The sequence below is a fragment of the Schistocerca americana genome, chromosome X, assembly GCF_021461395.2.
Source record: "Schistocerca americana isolate TAMUIC-IGC-003095 chromosome X, iqSchAmer2.1, whole genome shotgun sequence".
NCBI classification, from domain to species: domain Eukaryota; kingdom Metazoa; phylum Arthropoda; class Insecta; order Orthoptera; family Acrididae; genus Schistocerca; species Schistocerca americana.
Window position 1 is genome coordinate 586,914,171 of NC_060130.1, and position 20,537 is coordinate 586,934,707.

At 38.2% G+C, this 20,537-nt stretch overlaps 1 protein-coding gene across 1 annotated transcript in view; it reads right to left on the bottom strand.

Moving 5' to 3' along the window:
* Positions 1-1,147: 1,147 nt before the first annotated feature.
* LOC124554951 overlaps positions 1,148-20,537 on the bottom strand; it is a 32,117-nt gene continuing 12,727 nt past the window's right edge. The window contains exon 3 of the mRNA XM_047128649.1: positions 1,148-8,263. Coding sequence (XP_046984605.1) covers positions 8,023-8,263 — 241 coding nt within the window. The 3' untranslated portion in view covers positions 1,148-8,022. The remainder of the gene's footprint in view (positions 8,264-20,537) is intronic.

Genomic DNA, 20,537 nt, shown 5'->3' on the forward strand with positions numbered 1-20,537 from the left:
GTTCTACATAAAAAAACCCTAAACTCATTCTTGACTAGTTTGCTGAAACACTTAAGATGCAAGGCAATGGAGGAATACCTGTGAATTACCATGCCCAAAATGTGCAATGCATCCAACATGGTTCTTCAAATTGAGCCAAATGCCCGCAAGAACAGCTCAAAATCTGATAAACATACATAAATGATGCAGCTGTCACATTATTTTTACAATAACGTTGGAAATAACTGTTGCTTCATATGGATATAATATGTCACTGTTTTGTCTAGACTTAAGTTATGTAGACAAACAAATATGTATATGTGAAGCATTATTATGCACAGACACAAGAAGTATACCCACTAAATATCTCGCACCCTCTGTCCTTTTTTTGTAATTTAATATTACTCATCTCATTCATAACATTCGTACATTTTGTGGCTCACATTGACTTGCCTTCATTCAGGTTTACAATGCTTAGAAGAGTTTCATCATAACTGATCTGGCGTTGCAAATCTAAACCCACAATCAAATTTCATATACCCACAGTAAATGTTTATGATAGAACATTTGTTCTAAAATGTGCACTGCATGACATAAAATTTAAATTGCTTGGGAAGAGGTGGATTCTTATCGGAGTACTAAATTTCTTGTCGCCTCAGGCTGCCAACATACATCTGCACTGTTTCACTGTATTTCACATATTTTTATCATTAGTCTCTACTATCATAACAACTTATTTACTTGGAATATGGTATTTTGTGACAGAAAATGGAACTGTCTCACATACTGTTAAGTACCAAAGAGACAAGATGTCAAGTGAACAGGCAGTGAAAACAAGCCATGTCAAATTAAAAATATCACTTTGGTATCATCTGAAAAAAGTAAAAATGCCCATGGCACTGATAAAATTATATCAAGATGATCTTGGGAGACCGAGGTTATGTTCTTTTATGAAGCAACAAACATTTTGTAGTGGATTTAAAGAGCAGAAATCATGTAGATTCTGAGAGAGAAATCTTTCTAACATCATGTGCAAGGCCAAAGTAAAAATTTTCACTTGGCTTGAAAAATCTTATTTCATTTCCAGAGCAACAAGAAAATTAGTGGTTGCACCCTGCACAAGTGGAAGTTTACAACTTCCTTATAAAGCATAACACTAAATACAACATTCATTTCAATGTTACTTATATTTCAAACTCATTTTCCATCAATACATGTGAACATTGAACAATTTTTGACATAAAAATGAAACATTGTTAACCACAGAATTTTTTTAAAAAATTTGTTTCCCTTTTTTTCCACACATGCCATCAGCTGTCTGGGTTCTTATTTCGCTTTGTTAAAAATGGAATAACTGGAATATGAAGACTAGAGAAACTCTCTTCTGAATACATTTGAATCAATGAGACAGTAAAAATTCCTAAATATGCTTAATAATTTACAAAGCATTAACTACACTACAAAAATAAAAACTGATTTGTACTTAACATCTCATTTCACACCAAACAATAATTATGCACATGGAGCCATAAATTAATGAATGTATATAAAAATTACATCATACTAGAACAGCGATACAATATTAATTATTTTGTAGCAATGTATTATTTTAGGACTCCAGTGTACAATAGTCAGTTACCTCTCTTTAGCAACAATTGATTACCCCGACACTCCATTTTACAAATATGGATTGGTCTCAAATTCAACACACAACTCAGAATGAACAGATAGTAACAATCAACACTGTTCAAAAGCAGTTGCTTTAAAAAGTACTGTGTGTTGAAACATTACCTGACTGAAGAGGCTTACATACTTAAAAAGTATAAAACTTCCCATTGATGGAAACTGATAATTTCTTAAAATTAACAACCACCATATAAAAATGTTCCCCAAACTGAAAATCTTATAAAGTATGTCTCAGTCTTTTAGCAACGAAGTTAATTTCACTCTATTGGCTATGTGGTACACAAACTCATGTTGAAAATTGTTTGTACGTACTACCCAATCAATACTTTTGCAATAATTTGTGGTAAATCCACTTTTAAAAACCTCACCTCTAGTCAGTAATACAATAGTATTTCATTCCATTCATGTAAAATTTGGAATGTCACTGACAAGGATAAAGTTTTGTGGTAGAAACATATACAGAAAATATGGGTAATCTTTAAAAATTATACTGTGAAATTACCCACAGACTATACTATCTCAGTCATTTAGTAGCGTTAACCCAGACAACTGACACACCTGCACTTATTTTCTAAAATAAAAGATACAGTCTTTTTCTGAACCAGCAAAATGTCTTGTGCTTTTAAATTTTTTCACTATGACAGGTACAAATTCAACTGCATAAACAAGAAAATAGTATGATGGGTTCTTGAAGACATTCCCATTCTAGAAAGTGCAAATTGTTATACATTAGGCAAGTCAAAGTTCATAATGCATGCATATTTATATAAAAACATTTACGAACAATACTAACAGTAAGTGGACATGTCAGTCACACACACATACACAATTACACACACAGTTCATTGTAGGCACAATATTTTTATTTTTGATTTTTCTCAATCTGTGGAAGAGATCTGTGACTTGAAAACAAAACTGAATGTGAGTGTGGGCCACCTTTTTTCCAAAGTAAATATTACTTAAAACAGTACTATACAATGTATGTATGTTTTAATTAGCAGTTCCATTCTTTCACTTACACTTTTTTTGAAAGTAACACAAATGAAACTGGCAGTAAATTATAATCATATCTATACATAAAAAGATCAGTAGTAAATTTCAAAATAAGGTTAGTTATGTTTTAATAATTTCTGCTGATAGTGCCACAAAAGGAAAAAGAAATAGTTGCCTTTACCTTTTAAATTACCTGACATGTTCACTGTTGTTAGGATAGACAAACACTTATTCTTAACATGCTTTCCTCTTAAATTTACATGTTCAAATTAAATGTAATTACACTATCAATTACCTGCCTCCAATGTATTAAAATGCACCTCTTTGAATTACTGACATTCACACTAAAACAGAGTATCAGAAAATATAGCATTTGTCTTGAGCAAATTTTCTCAGGGAAAATGTGCTCAAGAAATAAATTATTTTTTAGTCTATCTTCAACTTTTTGTGATTCTTTTATGAAAATATTCTTTTATAGGTTCAGTTATAATGTGCAAATACCAGCCATACTTCGCCTTCAAACAAATTTTGTAACAGTATTCAGAAGTTCTGAACACCACACAATTTAATAATAACGTTTGTGTGAGCTGATTTTAACCATGTTTACTACAGTAAAATGTATTCCCCAACCCTTTCTCTCAATGAAAGAGTACATTACCTGGTGTGTGTAATCATAATTCAGAGGAAACATTCTACATTGTATTCTCTGCTTTCTCATCAAAGACTACAATGTTGCATTGCATTTCTAACAATCTAAGCCTTGTTTCATGCATTATGGCTATAATATAAATCAAGTAATGCAAAGCCCAATGGTAGAAATTAGTTTTTACACAGTGAGGTATGTCTGGTTTAGCGTAATGTTTTGTCATTCAGTAACTCCTACACCCTCCCCTCCCCCCTTCAAACTATATGGGGGAGGGTTGAATGTATGTGTTCTGTAATTGTTTGGGTAGAACTCCGTCAAACTTGAGAAGAAAGTTTTTACTTCTTACAAATTTAGAATGAAAACTGATTAGCTGCTGGGGGAGAGGGGGGGGGGGCTTATGGAACAACACAATGACAACAGTAGGAAAGATATAAAAATTCAAATGCCCTCCCACACACTCATGTTTTTAACATGACACAGAATCAGAATTTTCATATGTGCCTGGTCTCCAAAACTGAAAAAAATACTAGCCGAAGACTACAGAAATGTGATATTTACACACTGTGAACTAATACACTGGATGTAAAAAGAATGAAATTATCTATTTTTCTTTTACCCAAAAATATGGGAGTGGTGGTGAAACAGAAGGATGCATACTGAAATTGCAATATCATGGAATGCAAGAACAGTTTTATCTGAAATGCTAAGAGGAAAAACTATCAAGTTATGAAAAAAAAATTATTTTGCAATGGAATGTGAACCACACTCTTACACATGGAGAGAACTGTTTAAAATAATATCTCACACTTTAACCTTTACTGACTTTTATTCAGCTGCCAGACCTAGCACCATAAACATTATCAGAGATCAGTGCAGGTTTCACTGCATAGTCTCTGTTGTTAAATTTTAATTATTAGCTCTGTTATACAGCTTTCAGAAATTAAGTGTTCTAAATCTATTGCCAGAACTATTCCCCAATGAATCTCAGCCATTTATAACCACTCCCATGAAAGTGGAGCTTAACATCACATTATGTCTGTCGAAAAAAAAAAATGCTCTTACACTCTGTTCAATAATAACTATTCGACAGGTGCATCATTCTTTGGCGGCACGTTTTCTGATTGAGAGAAGGCATATTACAAGGCATATATTATGTTAATTGAAACTACATTGCATGCAATTACTAAACTGAAAAATAATTTTGCTAACTACACATATAAGACAAAATACTTAAAAAGCAACAAATGCTACTAGAGCATGAACATTTGCAAATTTTTGACGAAAACTAATTTAGGATTAAATGTACAGAAATGTGTCTCAAAATCTCTTCTTTAAAGATCTGCTGACACTTGGTTTTCTGTTTTTACATTTGTTAACAATATAAAACTGAATTATAGGACATGAATGTACATAATCAATGCTTAATATGTCTTCAGATCTCCAGTCCAGTGATGGGCCTATCCATGTGCCACAGTTGAAGAGTTGCTAATCTTAGTGGCAGTCACAAAATGGCTGTAGATGGAAGGAAGGAAGGATGATGATTAAGAGTTTAACATATTGCCAACAGTGCAGTCATTAGAGATGGAGCACAAACTCATATTACAAAAGAATAGGGAAGGCATGAACAACGAGTGGAGTGAGGTACGGAAACTGTGGAAGGCGTAAATCTGTATGGCCAGACAGTTATGTGAAATGATGTCCTCCCAACTGCATACCAAATGACTGTAAAATATGATACAAACCTATTTGCACATGCTGACCAATATCTAACATGTCCTGGCTTCTCAATATTAACAGCCAAGTATTACACTCAATACTTATGCCATGTTATGAAGAGATTTGTACATACAGAATACACACAGTGCTGCAGCAGACAACACTTGCATCTAGGAGAACTATATAGTATTCTTGGGGTGTACTGTGCAACTTCTGCTGCAACAGGGATGGAGGAGTTATTTATATAAAATTATTATTCAGTGCGACAGAGTTAGCCAGTGACTGAATATTAGCCATTAAATTTTAGGAACTTGAAAAATTGATTGCTTACATATTTTATGACAGCTTACAACACTCACTCATTCAGTTCTTCGAACGAGCAAAAAGATATCTACATGGAAACTCAGAAACATGATGCTCAAAAGACGGTCACATGAAGAAATGGAACTGATTTTATCTTGCTTGATATTTGAAGCAAATTTAAGAGTGGATAGTACTTTTAGAATGTGAGGTTTATCCAGCTATTGTCTACATCATATGATATCTAAGAAGGCAACAGTTTGTTGCCATTAGGAAGGCACAAGCTGTGTATTAAATAAGACGTAAGACACAGTTTAATAGGAACTGACATTTTGAATGAGTGAAATAAGATAAGTGACTGTGCACTGTCAATATACGAGGTGACTCCTTTATTCTACAGCACAAAAAACTTTCAAACTGTTTCTTAACTTACAACAGTTTCACTGAAAATGGGTATATACTTCATAATCTGCCCCAAATGTGTCACGCATGGATGAGTAAGTGGATAATATTATCCACAGGAAGAGCAGCAATGGAAAATTTAACCAAACAAGGAATGTGTAGATATTCTGCAACTAAGAGTAATCAGGTGAGTCCGTATCACTTGATAAGTATTTTATGAATGCTAGAAATTTTGGTTTACATCATCATCATCATCATCATCATCATTTTAAATTATTGTTCAATTTACAACTGTATGAGGCAAAAATCTAAACTGTTATAAATGGCATTGAAGTAAATTACGTGCACCATCAATAAACGATACGGCTAAACAAAAATTTGGGTTTAAAAGTACGACAGCAAACATTTGACTACCAAACACAAATACTAATCAACCTCTCTTCAAACAGCCAATTCAGCAATGGAGGAAGTATGGACTTACTAAAAATTAATCTGAAAGTTAACAGTAACAAGCATGGAGACCTGAAAACATCACAAATGTAAAACTTGGCTGTGTTGACATGCATTTCCATGAGCGTAGAAGTGCCCAAAAGGAATGACGATCATGAAAACGTATGAAGCATTTCATGTAATCCATAAATGATATGAGGTTTGGAAGGTACATTATTAGTTAGTTTACAGAAAGCAATTTGACAGTGTTGTGGCAAAAGCCAGAGAAAAAAAAAATAAGAGGACCAAGAAGCATGCACTCCCAGGTTGACACACACACACACACACACACACACACACACACACACACACACTAGTTTACTTTAAGGATATCACATATACCATAGACAGATTAACATAAATCTGATTGTATGCAGCACCATTTTAGGAGAATTTCATTTGAACAACAAAGAATAAAAAGAACTCAAGTCACAAGCACTCTGTTATAACAGCCAAGGATAAATAAATACTATAATATGTATTATATCCTTTGCTAGGCTTTGAAAGATGGAAATTCTCTGGAAAAAAAGAACACAATTCCTGTGCTTCAGCAGCTAATCTATTCATATGACTGATTGTGTGTCACAACATAAGACATGTAACTCTTACTGACTCCAGTAGTTGCTTTACATGACAAATTTTCTGCTAATCCAAATCCAAAGATCGCCTCATGCTCTTGAGATCTTAAATTTAAAATTTTATAGAAACCACATAAATTATCTTTTCAAAATAATTAACTATTAAAAATAATATTTATTCTATTATCATAATAAAAAACTATTTTTATTATATTCAGCACATTAACTATGTATCATTACATTTCCACTCTTTTGATTACTTGAACAGTAATGGTGAATGCAAGAATTCACAGTCAAAGCAACATACTGACTCATTACAGTAGGCACTTAAGTACTCACTGTCAATAGTGCTTCATTTGCTCCCTGGATCTACTCATTGCTACATTTTCAGTGGTGCTCATGAAGGTGCAATAAAAGTGAAAACTTCAGGTACTGAGTGGAACTGTAGACTTCAAACAACTTGTCCTCCACTCCCAATCTCTCATTCTCTCTCACAGACAAACATGAGAGTGTGAGAGAGTGGGGGGTAGGGGTTGGCATACACTGAAACAGCTGCATATAATTGAAATAATATTTCAGCAGACTAGATGCGCTAGACATATGCAGCAGGAACTCCCTAAAACATTTAAGGTGCACTGACTACAATAGTTCAGTTATCACACACTGAGTTTCTGAATGTGGAACCTTTTCTTCAGTTTTCAGTTACTCATTAATATGATGAACATCAGAATTTCTGCAGCATTTATGAAGCAATGTCCTTGATATGTTCCATCACATGGTTTAAACATAGATTCAGTTAGAAGATCACCAGTATCCTTAACTGATGGTCAATGGACATTACACCAAGAATAAAGTCTTGAGAATTACATGTGTAATTCCATTTATAAATGAACATCAAATCCTAATCATTGCTCAGTAATCGGCATCTCATGTCATGACTGTAGATCCAAATGTTCTTCTTAAAGTACTTTCACAGTTTCACAAGTTTAAGGAATTTAAAAAGGCCACAGTACAACACACACAACCTCTAATAGTCATTTTCTTTTCACTAAGAACAAAAAACTGACAAGATAAAAACTGTGTCTCTGCAACAAGGCAGGCAATAAAACAAAGTCAATAAGAAAAACCTCACTGTCACACCACACAGATAGGTAATCAGTAGGCACACTGTGTGCGTCAGTTAAGTGAGCTGAACTGGCCTACATGCAACAGTTCACTTTCACTAGTGGCAGCTTAGATTGGTGGAGGACCACGAACGTAACGCAGCTGTGGTGTGAAAGACATCTGCATGGTGTTCATATTGTCACAGCAGCGTGGCTCCAGGAGGTATGCAACACAGAAGAGTAGCACGATGGTGACATGGAAGGGCAAAGAAGCACGTAACACACGCCATAACCACGGTCGCACTCCACTTGGTGCAGCCTCAGGATCACCTCCATCACCTCTGCATGCTCCTCCACGATGTTTCTTCCGCCTGCAACATTCATATCAACACCTTAAATCATTTGCACCACGTAATTGTGACTTCATGACAGCAATTGTTAAATTCTTGACTCATACATGTGCCATGTAACTTGGAATGCACATGGTATCAGGAAAGAGCACTCTGACAGTAAGGAGAAGTTGAGGATTAATTATGCTGTCAATGTGCTAACCAGAAAACTTTTGATTCAATAAAACATGAGGAAGAATTTCCAGAATGAGATTTTCACTCTGCAGCGGAGTGTGCGCTGATATGAAACTTCCTGGCAGATTAAAACTGTGTGCCCGACCGAGACTCGAACTCGGGACCTTTGCCTTTCACGGGCAAGTGCTCTACCATCTGAGCTACCAAAGCACAACTCACGCCCAGTACTCACAGCATTACTTCTGCCAGTACCTCGTCTCCTACCTTCCAAACTTTACAGAAGCTCTCCTGCTAACCTTGCAGAACTAGCACTCCTGAAAGAAAGGATATTGCGGATACATGGCTTAGCCACAGCCTGGGGGATGTTTCCAGAATGAGATTTTCACTCTGCAGCAGAGTGTGCGCTGCCAGGAAGTTTCACGAGGAAGAATTCTTTCCAATTAACTCGGAATTACATTTTTTATGTATCTCATTTTGTGTATAAGAACACCATGGCCACTTCTTTTCCGACAAACTATTACCTCTCTCAGTGCTGGAAATACAATTTTTGTAATTACCAGTAGAAGTTTATTGAACAAACCACCTATAACTTTTTGATGAGAGTAGGATGTCTATTCAGTAAGCATACCAAATATGGCATGTTATAAGACACTCATACACCATGCCAGGTGACTCCTTATAAATATACCAAATACTGTTGTAATTAATGATTTGGAAAAGGTTTTTAAAAAATCCAGGATCAGTAATCATAAAACACTGATACTAGTAGCAAATGAATATTCAGTTTTTTCATGTATCAAGTATCTCGAAGTCACAGTCTTGACTGTGGCCAGGTGATAATGAAAATGTCAGAAATCACATAAAATGATTAATAACTGTCAGGAACTGAATGTGCAATCGAAATATGACTGCAGATCAACAGTGATGTTAGAGTGAGTATGGGTCAATAAAGAAAGGATGACAAAGCAATCAACAAATAATATTGGAGGTAGGATATACGAAGAGAGACAGTCATCAAAAGCATGAAAAAACACAAAACGAAGTTAATCAGTCAAAAAACTGAAGTGTGCAAGGGAATGGTCTTCATTTAGCTAATTTTTATACGAGAACACATTTTATCTGAAAGAGTCAACTATCTTCCCAGTAGCAATCAGATGACGCATACTAAATCCACTGAAAATAGGTTAATTGGTTCAAATGGCTCTGAGCACTATGCGACTTAACTTCTGAGGTCATCAGCCGCCTAGAACTTAGAACTAATTAAACCTAACTAACATAAGGACATCACACACATCCATGTCCGAGGCAGGATTTGAACCTGCGACCGTAACGGTCACTCTGTTCCAGACTGTAGCGCCCAGAACCGCACGGCCACTGCGGCTGGCAATAGGTTAATTCCTATGAAGGTTGTGCCCCACTGTTTCTTTCCAAACCTGCTGGAAAAATATGATAATTTTGTACCTGTTATTAGGTGCATTGTAGCTGTTACAAATTTTCAAGAATTGTATGACTTTTAAAAAAGATTTTAGAACCTTATTTCTTGCTCAGAAAAAGAATTAAAGAATTTTGTATTATCACCAATGGATTCTCTATCACAGTTTTCCAACAACAGCAGTTCCTGAGCAGTTCACACAGTTCTACTGCAGGCCAATACTGTCAGAATTTACAACAGTTGAACAACAAACGTGCAATGTTGCAGAGGGTCATTTTAACATTCTCATATCATCATTATCATATAATTTTTCCTGAACTATAACAGGCCGTGCTTGAAGTTTTAAATTTCGCTTAATGAATTTTTGCGTTATTGCTAAACACTACACAAACCGTGTCAATGTCATCCACCTCTAGCCATTAACAGCTGTTTGTCAAGGAAACTTCCTCTCGCAGTTATGCACATAATAAACAATATGTTCTGTCACACTCTACGCACTACGAAACACTGAGGACTCACACTGGCTTAATAGGTATGAATAGTACCACTCGGAAAGAAGAAGGGTGGCAGTATTCTAAAATCGTCGCTCTGTCAACGTTAAAGTTCTACCAGGCACTCCTTTCTATTCTAGAAGTTATGAAAAAACGCATTTCGCAAATAGGAATTCTCGGACGTTAAATGCGTGCAAAAATGCAATATGCAGCGTTGCGAGTGTTAAGAGACGAAACAAATTTGGGCAAATTAGGGGGGACCCGCGGCGTCGCAGAGCGCGCCTGCTAACGCGGCGCAGCTTTTTCACGTTCTCCACTTTCTAAGTGACGGTAATGACACGCGCCCCGACGCATAGGAATCGCCTGATTTAGCCACCGGTACGCCCCCGCCGCGCTATTGCATTCCGACGCCTTCAGCTTCGGGGGAATATTAAACTTCCGGACCAGTCCACCGCTGCCGTCTGTAATAGTTTCCCCAGCCACAGCCAGCCGCTCTGCAAGTTTTGTCACCGACACTTGGCTCTATACGTCAAGATCTGTTCAAACCACGAGATACTAGAAACTGAATCCTCTACCAATAATTCGTGCAACTGGCTTCGATAAAATAAAGAACCATTCTTAGAAAAGCCAGCCGACGACCAAACTACTTCAAACCAGACGCACGTGTGTAGGTATACACGCCTCATGCTCGACACGTGCACACCCGTGATTCCATTCACATCTAAATAGGAGCACGCACTTTGTTCCATCGTTCGAGACATCCGCTTTGCAGCTATTGTCGCCGCAGACACACTTCTAGGACATATTTTGAATAGGAACCCGTGTCCAGAAATGTCATCCAACGATGCGTCGAAGTTATGGGCGCCGACGTCTGTATATGAATGTATATACAGGATGATTCTGTGACGATGTTACAAACTTTCTAGGATGATGGAGACGGACAAATATATCTACTTGAGTTAAGGCACCCTGATCCGGAAACGAATCAGTCGCAAGATTATAAGCGAAATTCGTTCTGATACCTCTGACAGTTGAATACGATTTGTTGCTAAGATCGCAGGGTAGACAGCTTTCAGAAGGGGTAGTATGGACCATAACAAGAAAATGTCTAATAAACATGGGCTCTAAAATGGGTACCGGATGAGCTATGAACACTTCATCTTCGTTACTGTGAAACACATCATCTCTACTGAACAAATGATCATAGCTCTCAAGGTATGCGTTTTAGAGCTCAAGTTTACTAGACATTGGTTCTGGCTTTGGTCCATACTGAAAGTTGCATAGCCCACAATCTTAGTAGAAACAGTACCGGTACAAGTATTCCACTGTCAGAGGTATCACAACGGTTTTCGCTTATAACTTTTGACTCGTTCGTTTCTGAACCTGGGGCCCTTACCTCAAATTGATGTGGTTATGCGTCCCCATCACCCTAGAAAATTTGTATCATCTTCACGGAATCACCCTGTATATACACACATTTGCAGGCGCCGGCACGCGTATCTTCAACGCTCTGTACCATCGTTGGATGACGTTTCCGGACACGCGTTACTATTCAAAATGTAATGTACTCACCCCTTTCTAAAGTCCTAGAAGTTTGTAACGGGAATTTCCGATCGTCCTGTATTTTGTGGTGAAGGCAAAATAGTTCAAAGATGCCGAAGTACTGGGATAATTAATACCTTTTGCGGGTCGCATGTGTAAGCGTGGTGGGAACGATAAAGATGGCAAGGAGTATTGTGTTTAATTACCGAACTTGTGATTTCGAAGTAATGCTTCATTCTGTTGGGCCACTAACAAAAGAAAAATACAGAGACGCTATACCGGTGGCGGCAGTTTTACGTCTGACACTTCGAATTCCTGCTACCGAGGGTAGTTACCCCAGTCTGAAGTTCCATTTCCAAGTACCTATTACAGCAAAGCCTAATATTATTCCAGATGTTCCCCGGTCCTGGTAAAATCTTTGGAAAACCATCTTAAGCTACTTGATTCACGACTACATAACGTTTCTTTCTTTGGAAAGCGAAACACTTATTTCATGCTTAACGTTTACAGTCAATAAGGGGATTTATGTGTATTTCTGAACATGGAACATTGTACACGTACACTGAAAGGAAGCGCTAAAAGGGTAACATTTCCGTTCACATGTAAGAATGTCATATTTCATCGGCATTAACAGTGAAAGTAGCTATTTCAATTACAAGCATGAATTCGGGGATCTTTTACTTGGAACCACAACCTGTTTCGGCACATCAAGCGCCCCAGACTCACTCTCCAACACGTATTTGTCGGAATTACGAACGAAGATTTTTTTCAGTTTTTACCTTTGTTTCCAGGTTGCCCTTACTTATGAGGAAATATAGACACTTATTTCGTTTCACTTTGCCTTTATAATTCGCGGAATCAACCAGAAAAAAAAGGGGGGGGGGGAGAAAATGTATGGTAATACTCAAATTCCACGTGTTCCTCTTTAGACGTCTCGGCCAAAGTGCTAACACAAAGGAATATTTGCATGTGTGGAAAAAGTGCAGCTTAACAGTGAGACGTAGTAAAAAGTGGCACCAAACGAATGAACAGCGGACAGGTGCATGACTGTTGCACTTGTCTCCCCGTCTGGGATGGGGTGACAGCCGACGCACGTTGGCCCGTGCCCATAAAGCGGAAGCATGTGTCACTATATCAGTATTTTGTGCCATTTGGCGCCTCTTCGATCAATGACCACGTGCTGATGTGCACGTAATGTGCATCGAAAGTTTCACAAGTGTAAACCCATCTTGAATGACTGGAGAGGCAATCGCCTTAAGTCATGTTGTGGAACTCATCACCGTTCGACGGGTCTTATGTAGAAAACCAGGATACTTCAGAAAATCTATGTCATTATGGCCGTAATGAAAGGTCAGTCCAATTTGTGTCCAGAGTCTTAACCACTTCGCCATTTCGCTCGGTACAAAATTTAACCTGAAGTACGAAAGGCAACGATGACTGCCACATTACTGTCTTTTTGTGACGCTCTAGAACATAAGCATACCTATTCACACACACACACACACACACACACACACACACACACACACACACACACACACACACACACACGATTCTTGGCTTTGGATTGCACTTTGTAATTTCACACGCCATATGGGTACGTTACACACAAGAATAGCTCAATTGAGCAATTATGCAAGATGTAAAACGCCGGGTTATTTTTAAAAAAATCATGACGGAAACGAGAAAGACAGTTACTTTTTCTACACTTTTTGGTTAAGAGGAGAGCGGATGGATCCGTGGGACACAGTGGCTACACGAAACCCACTCATATCGAGCTCTATCTGCACGTCATGAGCCGTCGTCAACTAACACATGGATGTTCCGTGCTCTGTGAAGAATGAAGCCTCGCTGGATAACAAACAACTGAGCGCAGTTTTAGAAAAGAACGGGGCTCGGAACAACAGATCGTGCGTGCCCTAAACCCAAAACGAATCCGTTTGCACAGGAAACCGACACCAAAGATGTAGACAGAATCCCGTACCTTCCATGTGCTGGCACAGTTTCATAGGACATTGGGAGAAGACTTAGAAGACGTGGTTTCCAACGTGTATGAGCGCTGCGACGAAATTGTAATCTGCAAAGTCTACTATGCTGCGTAAAAGATGATCTAGGGCTCTGAAAATAGGTGTGTACTACATACTGTGCGAACGTATCATACCCTAAGTTGGAAAGACTACAGCAACTGTTGAGGAAAGACAAATAACACAAGCGCTACACCCGACTGAAACAGCCAACTAAATCATCTGCTGTTTCTATGACAATGGCAGGAGGTAGGTAGATACCAGCATCGCGGTGCAGGCGACGAATAACTGGGACAGTGTAATAAAGGAGTCAATAAAGAAACTTAACAGGGTCGGATGCTTTAGCTTTCTTACGCAAAATATTCCAACGCTCTCTCCTCTTTGGTAAAGACTATTGCCTCCCGTCATTATCTTTACTTTTAACTTTTCTCAGTTTTCGTACTATCGTTCTGTTGGTTTTGAATTTCTGTTCATTGTTCAACTGCGCCGGGAGATAATCGCAACGGCAGCATGTCCCGTTCACAGTTTGGTTGTAGTCCAAAGAGAAAGAGCAACGAAACTGACACTCTACGCCTGATGAAGGCACTAGATAAGTTGTCGAAATATTGTGTAAAGACAAAATCACAACTCCACACCAAATCCATGAACTTAATTATAAGTTTTCAACACTTGTCGCAATGTTAACCCTCCCAATAAGAGTAGAAATAAAGTACTTGTCATTGACGTTACCATCCAGTTCAAGACTATGGGCTATAACAGAAAAGCAGGGGACAGTAAGTTAATCGGTGTTCTCTTTTGCCCTACTTTCTGGGTTTGTCTTCAGCGGGCCGTAATCCCTTGTTTCTAAACGATGTTGCAGTTTTCTATTACAATTTGTTAGTGTAAAATCTCGAAGACATCGATGTCGTCATAGTTGGGAGTCTCGTTCATAATGGTTTGAAACGCTTGTCGCCTTGTGAACACACACTTACTATCTGTTCATGGTAATTATTCGAAAGACGATAGCAGCATATTTCAGCCCGACTCGCTGTACGTGTTGTTTATGAACATTACTAACGGCGCGCGGGGTTGCCGCAATGTCTTACGCGCCTTGTCACGGTTCATGCAAGAGGGGACTGTTGTCAGTTTTAGTGGGATTTAACAGAGAAACATTTAGCTCTGGCCCCATTTGTAGGATATTCGCCAATAAACGTGTTATACGACTATTCTAAAAGAAAAGTTGAGAACGTTCTCACTTGAGGAAAGCGTTTCAGAGATCTTAAAAGTATCATTGAAACTTTACGTTACTCAGAGGTGAATAAAGCCAAAGATAAGAACCAAACAGAAAATATCACAAATGTCTAGTAACTGTACAGAACTCAACAGTGCTGAAAGACAGATCGTACACACCATCACTTTCAGTGATAAGTTTTAGTAGTGTACATCACCTGCTGTCAACGCTTTACAAACCAAGACATTCGCAGTATCGCTAGGACTGCCGATCACCAGATTGTCAGTACTAGAAAGTTACGCAAATGCTCAGAGAATCCGAATGAAATATTTCTACAAAATAAAATGTCGCGTTAAGACCATTAGGAAGATTATGTCAAGTAAGGACATTGATAGTCATTCTATCCTCTCCAATCCCAAAATTAATTTCTTTCGTGATCAGTATTAAAAAAAAGGGAAACAATATAATGTTAAAAAGTACCCTCCACGACGAAGTCTAGTGGACATCTGGAATGTGTAATATATTCAACAAACCTATTATTATTATATTATTATTATCATTATTATTATACATACTTCACGATAAGGCATCAGTGGGATAGTTGGGGCAAGATTGTGAAAGAATAGTTCGACGACACAATAACCGTCACTGCTCACTCAGTCTAACAAGAATTAAAGTCAAATTCTCAGGATCTCGAACGGACATTTAAAAAAATTCTCCCAAAACTTTTATCAAAATCTTTTACGACACCTTAGAAGTGACAGCTACATCTGCTATTGTACCTACTCATAATGGTTATATGAAGTTCACTGCTAATGCACGATAACTTCAGCTCGAAGAAACTCCACTAACTAGTTGATGGTGGCAGTTTTGTATTTTGAAGGTGGCTAACATCAATACTTATATGGAACAAGCTTCAGTTTTAGTGCTGGCGTTGTGGCTAACCATGGCATACTGAAATTAGATTCGAAACTTAGGTAGCAAAATACAACCTTCTGCTTCTCGATTTTCAGCATACACCTTCCCTAATAGACGGAATTTCACGTTTCGTGTTTTAGTTTGTACACAATCATAATCTCCTTGCACAGGGTGAACAAAATCGTAGCAATCACTTCTATCTTTTCATTTTGCTGCCTGCCTATACTATCTTACCATGAGGCAAACGTGAAGTTTCCAAATCGCCCGCCATCCATTGCACAAACCTATAAAAAATAGTGACCACTTGAATAAAAAAAATTATGAATTACTTTTCTTGACCCACTACGTGAACTGTAACAGTGTGTCAGATACTGAAAGGAAAAAGCCTTTACGTGAGCATGAAATCTGTAAGATGCTAGATAACGTACCTGATATTATATAACCTAATCCGAATAAACTTTTTTTTATAATCAAAAGTTACCAGGACGCGGTAGAGTATGACTGAGTACGAATGGAAACGGAAATCGGCAGTGTTCTTTTCAAAGGAATAATTCCAGAATTTGCTTTAAGGAGTGTAGAGAAACGAAAATCTAAATCTGGATGGCCGGGAGGGAAGCGAAACCAGGCCTTTTCGAAAACGAGTACAGTCCCATTCACTGTGCCAAGTCGCTCGACTATCGTAGAAGGTAGCTTTTCTAGAACGATAATGCTATAACAAACGTGGCTGAAAATAAAGTAGTTTGAAGAGCATGACGACGGAATAGCACGTCGTCCTTGAAATTATAAGCTCCCAGATTTGAATATTATCAAGCCTGTGTGTCCTGTTTTGGAACTGTAACATTATTTGCGAGGAATTGCGCAGAATGCCATTGATTACCAATCAGGACTACACGTATCAATACCAGAGACGACAGAGGCTATTTCGAACCCCTACTACTGGTTCACACAAAGCCAGTAATTTAGTCAAGAGCACAGTTTTTCCAGTTATTAAACGTGTGTGGACAACATAATTTGGACAAAAGTTCAGAAAACGATTCAGTGAGTCCGATCCAGTGAGTTGGATACTAGATAGTCCAATAGCTTCCCCCTCTGCTACTTCACTGGCATGACGCAGCGAAGGTGGCACTATCAGCTGCTCAGTACAGCGAATTACTAGTCCTCCATCTTCGTTCCGCTCTCTTTTCAGTAATCTGTTTACTGAGCAATGGTAACATGGACCGACAAATTAATGATGCGATAACCAAGTTTGTAACTGCTTATGTATGTTAAGGGGAGCCGGAGGTGCCTCTGTTGCCCATGTTAAAATCACTAAGTTTGAGGAACATTTATGAATAAACTACCAAATAGAAAAATTTGAATTTTTTTTTTTTTTTTTTTTTTTTTTTTTTTTTTTTACATAGAGTGGTTTGGTATTGCAGTTATGACAGAGGGATTTTGGAGTATCTTTTCTAGTTTCCTTCCAATTATTTTTTTAATTAATGACCCAAATTTTTTTTACAAATAATAGCTTTATAATTAAACTGAAATGAAACTACTGAACAAATTGTCAAATGGCTGTGTTACAATGTAAGTTTGACCACTAGGAGTGGTGTATAAAAATTTCATCTCTCTAGCTTGAGTGGATTTTCAGAAAATGTTCCTTATATTCGAAAAATTCTAATTTACAGGAAATGGTTATCAAAGTTTCTCAACACATTCCTGCACTATAGGATGGATTATCAGGGTCTTCTTCTTCATCCTCCAAAAGCTTCCTCTTCTGTCTTCTTTTCTGGCCTGGTGTTCCATCATACTTCATATGCCTTTCTCTTCTTTCTGCTCCTCTTATCCTTTCTCTGTCAATATTTCTTAGTGCTCGTACAGTGTTCACCCCAGCTGTAAATCCTAATGCCTTCAGAACTTCACACTTCACACTGTTCCCTTGGTTGTAGGTTGCTATTGCATCATAAATGTCAAAGTTCAGTGTTTTTATGCTTACAAACACCCTTTTGGGAATCACTTTCCAAATCAAATAGTTTACGCTACCATTAGGATTCTGCGTCTTTCCGTGTAGACATGTGTGTAACAATTTTGGCTGTGCTAAGTCATGAAAAATATCATGATTGTCACTAACATATTCACGAAATCTGTCACTTCCACCAGTCAGCTTCTTGCTAGAAGATGTCACAGGGCTATGGCCGGCCATGTGTTGCTTAGCGGAAGAACGTACTGTTTCAGTAATTGTAGTATCGCAACTTGGTATTAGTGTTAATTTTCTTTTCCCTACGTTCTTCCTCTTCTCATATACACGTTACTAAAACGTGGCATCGTAACCAGAACAACGCTTTACACAAGAAGTATAATACTACCAATAACAGGCGCAACACTGAACTAATTCGAAACGGTAAACAGCAAAGAGACGATGTTCCGCGCTCTTAGCGCTTCATTTGTCACAGAAAACAATGTAGCCAACCCTTGCACACTCGCTGTATGCGTAACAGGCCGAGAAAATCCCAAGCAGTTCGCCAGGAAGTCAAGAGAGGGTGTTAGATGCATTCAGCGCCCGCCCATTTCCTCTGCAGGCGTGGGGGAAAATGGTAATAACTCCACTTCCAGGGCGAGTAGAACAATAATTCAAAGTTTACATTAAAGATGAATGTTCCAATTAATTTTCGGTAGCAAAAATAAAATTCGTAATTTTTTGGATTTGACCACCTCCGGCTCCCCTTAAAGGTGACCCGTACAGAAACAAAGCAACCACAGTCGCAGCTCGACGCAAATCTCTTCGACGTATCTACATTCGTACACATTCTCCCTTCTTTGGCATTTTAAAATCTTCTTCCACTCCTAAGATTAGCTTTGCTGCAAGATGCATTGCCTGATTCGCCAACGCTCTCGGAATAATCATGAACCGCCCACTCCACAGCAGTCAGTATTGCATCTACATGACTTCTCTGCAGTTCACCCGTAAGTGCTTGGCAGCGGGTTTCTCTACATTTGCCTCTGCATGCGTACTCAGCAAATCACACTTAACTGCCTGGCATAGGGTTCATTGAACCACCTGCACAATTATTCTCTATTATGGCGCGCGGAAAAAATTAACACCTATATCTCTCCGTGCGAGGTCTGAGTTCCCTCATTTCATTAATAATCGTTTCTCCCTGTGTGAGTCAATGTCAACAAAGTATTTTCGAATTCGGAGCAGACATTTGATGATTGAAATTTCGCGAGAAGATTCCACCGCAACGAAAAACGCCTTTATTTTAATTTTGTCCACCCCTAATCCACTATCATGTCAGTGACGCACACTCCCCTATTTCTCGATAATGCAAAACGTGCTGCTCTGCTTTGAACTTTCTCGATGTACTCTGTTAATCCTATCTGGTGAGGACCCCTCATCATGAAGCAGTACTACAAAAGAGGACGGACAAGTAGATCTGTCGCATCTTCCAAGTATTCTGAAATAAATCGCAGTCTTTGGTTATTCACTTGAATTTGCGGCCTTTAGATTTGACAGCTTTATCGTGTAACCAAAGTTTAACGGACTCCTTTTAGTACTCATGTGGATGACCTCACACTTTCCATTATTTAGGGTCGATTGTCAACTTTCGCACCATAGAGATATTTTTTCTAAATAGTTTTGCAATTTGTTTTGATCTTCTGATGTCTTTACTAGACGATAAACGACAGCATGATCTGCAAACAACCGATGACGGCTGCTCAGATTGTCTGCTAAATCTTTTGTATAGATAAGGAACAGTAGAGGGCCTTTAACACTACCTTGGGGAACGCCAGAAATCACTTCTGTTTTCTCGATGACTGCGACCTTTCTGACAGGAAATCACAAATCCAGTTGCACAACTGAGGCGATACTCCACAGGCATGCAATTTGATTAGAAGCCGCTTGTGAAGAACAGTGTTGGAAGTATTCTTTGAATCTATGAATACAGATTCGATTCGAAATCGCCTGTCGATAACACTCAATAATTCGCGTGAACAAGGAGTCAGTTGTGTTCCAGAAGAGCGATATTTTTTCTGAATACGGTTGTCTGTCATAGATTGCGTTCTTCGACGTATTTCGTAATGTTCGAACATAGTTTACATTCCAAAATCCTACTGCAAATACATGTCAAAGATACAGGCCTATAATTCATCAAATTACTTTCTTGTGTATTTCTGTGATCCATGCAACTTTGTAGTTTTTAAGTAGTGATCTTTCGTCAAGCGAGCGGTTGTATGTGACTGCTGTAAATGGAGTTATTTCATCAGCATATTCCGAAAGAAACTCAATTGGGTTACGATCTGGACTAGAAGATTTGCATCTGTTAGGGTACTTACGTCGTTTAGATACATCGAGGGTATGTACTCCTGAATTACTCATGTTCGCAGCTGTTCTTGATTCGAATTCTGGAATATTTACCTTTTCTGCTTTGATGAAGGAATTTCGGGAAATCGTGTTTAGTAAGTCCGCTTAAGTGGCAGCGTCATCGGTAACATTACCATCGTTATCGCGAAGTTCAGGTATTTA